General features: G+C 42.8%; 1 protein-coding gene across 1 annotated transcript; it reads right to left on the bottom strand.

The window, feature by feature from the left end:
- Positions 1-680: 680 nt before the first annotated feature.
- Positions 681-7,831, bottom strand: ATP23 (ATP23 metallopeptidase and ATP synthase assembly factor homolog). Its single transcript, XM_068190072.1, has 6 exons — positions 7,599-7,831; positions 6,329-6,374; positions 6,137-6,218; positions 5,727-5,864; positions 3,336-3,419; positions 681-2,397 (listed from the first exon to the last, which is right to left on the bottom strand). Exons 1-6 carry the CDS (start codon positions 7,780-7,782, stop codon positions 2,194-2,196), a joined length of 738 nt encoding a protein of 245 aa, XP_068046173.1. The 5' UTR covers positions 7,783-7,831; the 3' UTR covers positions 681-2,193.
- Positions 7,832-8,334: the final 503 nt, after the last annotated feature.

The following is an 8,334-nucleotide window of genomic DNA, read 5'->3' as shown; positions in this document are numbered from 1 at the left end:
CTCTGGAGTAGATTGCCTGTCTCCAAGGCAACAGCTCCAATGAGTCCTCTCCTTACTTCTCCAAGAATTGCAAAATCAAACATTTTGTGATTAGTGCCCAACATGGTCTCCAACTGTTTCATAGCAATATACATATATATGTTAAGAATTGTGTCTTTCTATAGCCCAATGTCCACTTTATTAGCAATATTTCTTACAGATTATCTCTGCTTTCTTTCCAAGATTTTCATCATGTTCACCTATCAAAAATGTTAAAGGAAAAAAAAGCAGTTTGTATGCTTGCAATTTCTAGTTTTTATTGCTATATTTTTCATTTCTAAGTAGACTTCATAAAGCTTATCCCAGATAGAAGACAAATGTATATATTCAAACTATGTATTGGTCAAAATACAATATAAATGCAAACACACACACACATTAAAGCAGAACTTTGGTTAATAAGGTAAAATGAAGGGAAGGCATTATCTGCCAGAATATGTCAGAACTATAAAAAACCCAGTATCATATATCATACTGACTAAAACGGTGACTTGAAGAACAGTAAGAGTTAAGGGAATAGTAACACATACTATTATGTGGATTTCAAGGCATCTCTGATCCTCAGGAGGATTTTGGAAACTGCAGGTCTATAGAGACTACATGGAGAATGGGAAGCCTAGAATTCAGTGTATAATTTTCTCCATAGATATCTAGGTTATTATACCCATTTTTTTCTGTTCAGATATTCAGGCATGAGATTATGTCAGTCACTGATGAACTACCCCAGGAAATTAAGATTATGAAATCTCCATCTGAAATTCTGTAAAACTACTGAAAGCACAGGTTTGAAGAATTTTAGTCAAGACCCTAACTTCCTCCAGTACTATGGGGATGACTTTCAGTGCTACAGGGATCTACATCAATGCTTAGCCCCAGAAGCAATGGTTCCTGTAGGCAAGAATTATGCTACAACTGGAAATAAATGCAACCCACACATAGTCCAACACAAACAGAACTCAGGCAATTCAGACTTGATCAGCTCTCTCAGGCACTTTGTGTGTGTTCTGCTTTGTCCTTTGTGAGGACTGTGCTTAGGTTTTAATCTTCTCAACGTGTTTGCTGCTGATCAGGAAAAGGCAACACACTGTTGTCATCTTCAGGCATCTTGTTCCTGAAAGTCACCTTAGAAGCAGGACAACTGGGCTGGAGACTTATCACATGACTGAATACTTCCCAGGAGGAAATTATAGAATGATAGATCCAAAACACTGTAGGCACGTGAAATAAATAGGTGGATTGCGGGAGCCCAAGTCTACAGTCAAACAAGGGCCCTGTCAAAGGCTGCCAAATTCTGGAGGTACTTGGGATTACCTCCCCCTTTTAGCTGTAGCATGTCAGGCTCTTGAAATTGGTGCATGTGCTGACATTTCCCTTCCTGAGCAGTTCAGTGCCTCACTACAGCTCAAGTCTCACCAGAGTCTGCTGCCCTACCACAGTCAAATTATGTATTGCCCGAAAAAGCTTCATATGTTGATAGTTCTGTTATCACAAAACATTTTGGAACACAGAACAGTAGAAGGCAACACTGATCATCCTACCCCAGTCCTCCAATACCAAAGAAAATGAGGACATGAGCAGCATGTTCAGGGCATAAAGGACTCAAGTCACAAAAGCTTTCCCACCACTGGAAACGTTAGACCACCCAAGAATTTCAGGAGGTGCTCAAAAGCAAATGTGGCAGTTACTAAATTTTGGGTTTAGCCATAGTTATTAAATCTAGAGCACAGAGCTGTAGTTCAGGTGCCCATCTGTTAAAATAAAGTGATGAAGACTATCAAGTTCATTACTGTGTATTGAAGACAGGGAAAATGACTTTATGGAAAGATTTATTCAGTGACAACAAAATTTTCAGAAACCAAGTCCTAGTCAGTCAGTGAAAAAATTAAAAGCACATTGAATTGTATTTGACAAGTCATTTGGTATACTAAATTATCCTTCTGGAATATCAGGCGAGGAAGCACTGTTTTTACTCTTGTTCATTTACCCCATTTACTTCCACGGCAGTTGATTCATGAAAAATGTCTAAAAAATTAATTTATATGTTTGACAGATTTGCTGTTTCCATGAGCACTGTGGGCATAGACTATAACTCCAGATGTTACTGAACAATCAGGTATTAATGAAATTTCTCACATGGCTTTTCCTACTCCTCCCTTACAAATTAGCAGTATAGCGATCTCTGTTCTGAAAGTCTCTGTAAGCACGTTTTGCATCTGCCTTGCTGTGTGGGATTCTTCCAAAAGGCTCCAGATCATTGAAGCAGGCATCAAAAACTTCATCCACAGCTTTTTCTGCTGTTTCTTTGCTAACTTTTCTAACAGCCAGAATGGAACGAATTGCTCTGTCTCGTACACAAGTCTAAAGTGGAAAAAAAAAAAAGATCCGTCATTATTAGCATAATGTGTTTCCAGATTTTGTCAAGTATTAACTCCTATTATACAGGCGACAATTTTGATGAAAGAAGAGTCAAACAGTATCTGTAGTAAGCATCAAAGTACATTTTAGTTCCATCCTGTGTAAACTATGTGTTTTAGCTTTCCATGTACACATAAACCATGAAATAATTAAAAGACATTCCTTAGAACAGGAATTAAAATACAATTTGGCATTTTTTGTAGGTATTAAGTATTTGTAAAATTTGACCTGGACACAAAAAAAAAAAAGTCAGAAAGAAACAAGTATCAGTTAGGTTCTTTACAAACTGAAATGCTGTAAAACAAAGAAATGCCTTCTCTACTGGCCTTCATTTTGGTACTTCTCTTTATGGTAACTTCTTCTTACAGTTTGTTTACTGAAACACCAAAAAATATGTAAGCATCATCTACAAGCTAACTGCCACTCTAACATGAGCAACCACTTGGGTCTCAATTTGTAGACTTCATTAGTATTCACAAAAATAATTCCTGCAAGACTTAATACACATGATTATTTAGAAATCTTCTCATTTTGCTTCCTTCCATTTTCAAAGACTTTTTAAGAGTGTCACCCACTTTAAATGGATAAGGCATTTCCACTACATTTCCTGCAAGCCCTGCTTTTTGTTTGGTTTTATTAGCCATCCATTGTCAGTGGTAATGCTTTAAAACATGACTAAATGTTCAGGGACTTCACTCCAATAAAAATAACAAGGTGGGAAAAAAACCCTAGCATTGATCATTAAGGGTTAGTTAAGAGGAAACAGCAACTCCATGGCAACTATTTCTTTTTCTAAAGTTTTCAGTTATGAAAACTCAGAAGGCTAAGACCAAGTAGGTTACATAACAAAATTATTAGATTTTAACAGCCACAGTTTTTACCTGATGGTGCCCTTTCAATCCAAATTTAAACCTGGCTATTTCATTCATCAAAGTACAGTCTCCACTGAGATTAGCAGCTCGAATCTATTGAGAAAAATAAAAAAATCACAAGATCAGAGAAAGACATGAAAATACAAAGTCAAAGAAACTGTAACAAATGCTTTTCTTCAGTATATTTCTGGTAACTGCTGGTAGAGGATATTCCTGAGGCCACTTCAACTTCTTAAATACCTGTTACTACCATACCCTTTACATCCATCTCAGTCTCAGTGAACTACAACAACCTTCAAGTTTCTCCAGCAACTACCTCTCACACATCCCTAAAGTTTAAATAAATGAGTAGAAATTATATGTATGTGTGTATGGAAAGTAATATTCTCCCCGGTCTATATCAGAATCTGTTAGAGCAGTCAGGAAGAAAGGCAGATACCTTTCAAAGATTACAGATGCAATACCAGAAGAGCAGTAACCCACCTGTTTTGCAAAAATCTACATGTAAATGAGCATGTATGTTTTAGCTTGGCTGTCTTGTCCTGTACACTAAAATTTCTCTTGTCTGCTAAATATTCTCTACCCTACACAGTCTGTTAGGAAATGTAAATAAATCCTGATTTCCTATAATTAAGTACCAGAGTGAACATAAATGCATGAAAAATATAAAGTAAGAATTAAAAAAGCCATCAACAAAAAATGTAAATACCATATAATTAAGTGATCAAAAGACCTGAAGTGAACAAATAATCCTGAGAAGAGCAAGAACATGCACAATCATGATTTATATAAAACTTATCTTTGAGGTTTACACGCTTTATTCTGCACTGTGGAAATGCCTGGACAAAAAAATAAAGCATATGATAGTTAAGAATTATTGTATTGGGTTTACATGGCAAAATGAGGGGCCTCCCAGGGTGGCTTCTGTGAGACTGAAGAAGTGGCTGAGCCTATGTCAGACAGAGACTGTTTTAACTGGTTTTAAAATAGACCCACCATTAGTGCTGCTGGTTGTATCTCTGTGATGACACATTCAAAAAAGGGCGAAAAACCTACAGGGCAGCTGTGAGACAGAGGAATGATGAAAATGTGAAAGAAACAGCCCCCCAGACACTGAGGAAGGATGGGGAAGAGGTGCTGCAGGCATCAGAGGAGAAGACCATGGAGACAGAGGCTGTTTCCCTGCAGTCTCTGAAGGAACACAGTAGAGAGCAGATATCCACACTGCAGTCCAAGGAAGACATCATGACACAAGAGACAAACGTGCCCTGAAAAAAGCAGCAGCCCATAGAGAGCCCATGCAGGAGTACATTTTCTGTCAGCCTTGGGGGACCAATGCTGGAGCAGTCCATTCTTGAAAGACTCTATGCTGTGGAAAGAACTCAAGCTGAGTAAGTCTTGAAGAACAGCAGCCCAAGGGAAAGACTCATGTTGAAGCAGTTCGTGAAGAACTGTATTTCGTGGGAAGGGCCTCAAGCTGGACCAGGGAAAGAGTGCAAGGATGAAGGAGCAGCAGAGACAAAGTGTTATGAACTGACCACAGCTCACATTCCCTGGCTCCCTGTGCCACTTGGCAGGAAAGCAGATAGAAGAATCAGAAATGAAAGAGTGAAGCTGAGCCTGGAATAAACTTTTCTGTGACAACATGATATGGATTACATCAGAAATCAAATAAAAGTATACAGATTCATACACACACCACCTGTGTAACATACACAAGAGGAATCCCTCCCAGCCTGTGCTCCATTTAATTTCACCTCCTAAAGTGGCAAGTATTAAGGCCTTTAATACTCAAATGTCCTCTGAAACCACAGAATCATAGAATGGTTTGGGTTGTAATGGGCCTTAAAGACCATCAAGTTCTTATCTCCCTGCCATGGGCAGGGACACCTTCCACTAGACCAGGTTGCTCAGAACCTCATCCAAAGGTGATGGATTCATAAGTACAGTGTACTAGCAGCAATATCACAATTACTCAAAAAATGAATGTTACAGGAAAAGACAAGTTTTTTGTTAATCAAAAAAGCCTAAATAAAACCAAGGTTAATGTGACAACTATCCAACATACCATGACTTCCATGGGATAAAAAGAATTCTATAAGCATTTGATTAATGTGCAAATGTGTTTTCACTTCTAACAACTCTCTTATTTGTCAATAACCATTTCTAACACGCACAGCGATCACATTCTACTTAGCATGACATTAACTTACTAATATTTGTGACAACTAAGTATTTGTTTTCTGAACAAAACTATTTAGGTTGACCTGACAGAAAGGACAAAATGAATTAACAGGATTAAAACAAATTAATTGTGTGTAACAGACCATGCAACACCAAGCAACCCTAATAACCAGCAATAATTAATAAAATGACAACATTAGAAGCATTTTAACTTACCTCTGAACATGCCAAGTGTTTGACATTTTTAAACCAGTCAACGTGTGCACGGCAGTGATCAAATGCATGAATCAATTCATGTGTGACCACCCGGTTCATATGGGATTGTTGGCGAATGTTATTCTGACACAGAACAATCTGCAGAAGAAGAGATACAGATATCTTTTCACTAAGTTGCAACACCCCCTTTACTTCTCTGAGACACACCACTGACAGCATTTAGGGTCCTTGGATTGGTGTTTTTCAACATTAACAGCCTTATCATACTGAAATGTACTAGTTCCAATGCCATGGAACATCTTTCATTTGTCTTGTTTTCACTATTAACTCGTGTATCAGTATGGGTAGATTTAGTCCTAGTAACAAAACACTAAAAAAATTGCAGTCCTTTGAAAGGGTCCAGCACCTACCTGAGATGTGGCAGCATCAAAACCTCCACCGACACAGCCATCACAGTTTTCACAAGAAAAGTGCCGGTCATTGAAGACAGTGCTGAAAGGCCCAAACAAACAAAAACCCAGAAAAGAATTTGAAAAACTTCAGTCACTACTTATCACGGTGACGAAGTTACTACACAGAACAAGACAAATTAGTTTACATACCAACCAGATTGCTTCAGAGCCTCAAGGAGAAGTTGAGCATATGGATCTAGAAAAACATTTCTGCAATCAATTTCACTAGACAAAAGTTTTGAAAATCATCTATAAACAAAATATAAAGACAGTCAAGGAAAAAAATCAAATAAGAAAAGCTCTATACATGCTGTGTTTAATCCTATTGCAATGCAATTGGCATCTGTTACAAATCAGACTATGTGATATAGAATCATAGAATAGTTTGAGTTGGAAGGGACTTTAGAGATAAACTAGTTCCAGTCCCCCTGCCTTAGACAAGGACACGTTCCACTCGACCAGATGCCTCAGAGCCCCATCTAACAGGGCCTTGGAACACTCCAGGCATGGTGCAACCACAGCTTCTCTGGGCAACTGTCCCAGTGCACCACCACCCTCACAGCACAAAATTTCTTCTGTATAGCTAGCCTAAATTTGCCCTGTTGCAGTTTGAACTCATTATTCCTTGCCCTATCACTGCAATTCCTGATGAGGAGTCTCTGGTTCCACATATGCCCCTTCAGACACTGGAAGGTTGCTCTGAGGTTCCCATGCAGCCTTCTCTTCTGCAGATTGAACAGCCCCAACTTTCTCAGCCTGTCTCTGTAGGGGAGGTGCTCCAACCCCTTTATCAACTTGACCTCCCTGTTCTGGACTCTCTCCAACAGTTCCGTCTTCTTCTTTTGCTGGGGGCACTAGACCTGGCTGCAGTACTACAGGTGGGGTCCCAGGAGAGCAGAATAGAGGGGAAGAATTGCCTCCTTTGACCTGCTAGCCATGGTCTTTTTGATGTAGCCCAGGATACAGAGTAAAAGCTGTTCAGGAATCAAGTCATTCCTGACATTATTTTGTTACTAATAACATAAATAGAGCAGCCTATAGTGACCATCGTTTGCTGTCAACACTCACAGTCCATATCAAACAGTGCAAGGGGCACGAATGAACAGAAATCTGACAAATCATCTCAATTTCTCAGTAAAAAAAGAGAAGTACGGGAGAACCTTCTTACAAGAAAAAAGCCTCTCTCAGCTATTTTCGAGATTGCATTTTGTCTTAACCAAAATCAGCGTGTTCCTAAATGAGCAGCCCCACCCCGCCACCGGCTGGGGCCCAGGCCGGCCGCCGCAGGGGCGCTGCGGCAGGAGGGCACGGCCGTCCCCGGGACCCGCGTCACAAGGTCACCGCCGCAAGCGGCCGCGGCCGGCCCGGGTTCCGCCTCGGCACCTCGGCCGGGCCCGCGGGAGGACGGGGGAGCGCTTACTCGTTTGCAGGGTCAGCCTCAGCATCAGCTGGCACTTATTGTGGAAGGTGAAGAGGCTGCGGACCAGGAAGCTCTGCGGCTTCTTATTCCGGTCCGGGAAGAGCCGGTAGCCGAAGTCCTCCTCCTCCTCCTCTGCCCCTTTCTTCTCTGCCGCCGGCGGCGAATCGGCCTCTCCTTCCCCCATGTCCGGCCGCGCCGTCCCGCGCCTGCCGGGGGCACGCGGGGCCCGGGGCCGCGCCAATCGCCGGCTGCGCTCCCGGCACGTGGGAGGGCGGCCGCGCGCGCAGGCGCTGTCGCCCGCCGCCGCCTGGGGCCGCGCTGCAGCCTGGGAGCGCGCTGGGCGGCGCGGGCGGCGCGGCGCAGGTGAGGTCGCGGTGGGACGGGGCGAGCGCGGGCGGCGATGCTCTGGCGGCGCCGTCCCGCATCCGCATCCGCATCCCCATCCCCATCCCCACCCCTGTGGTCCACGGGCGGCTTGGCCGCGCGGCGCGGCGCGACGTGCCGTGCCGAGGCGAGGCGCGGGGGAGTGCACCCTGATGGAGTCAAGGCCTCGCTTGCAGCATGCGGGCGGTGCAGAGGCGGGTGTTGAGGCTCAGGGGGGCTGCTCTGCCTCGGGGCTGCCTGCGGTGCGGCCTCGGGACCCGCTCCAGGGCGGGCCTGTGCTGCCGCTCCAGGGCAGTCGCCGGAACCAGCAGCCCTCGGGTGTTGGAAAGGCTCAGCGTTGAGAGTCGAATAA

This window comes from Anomalospiza imberbis, chromosome 5, assembly GCF_031753505.1.
Source record: "Anomalospiza imberbis isolate Cuckoo-Finch-1a 21T00152 chromosome 5, ASM3175350v1, whole genome shotgun sequence".
Classification (NCBI taxonomy): Eukaryota; Metazoa; Chordata; class Aves; order Passeriformes; family Viduidae; genus Anomalospiza; species Anomalospiza imberbis.
This window is presented reverse-complemented; position numbering and strand designations above follow the sequence as displayed.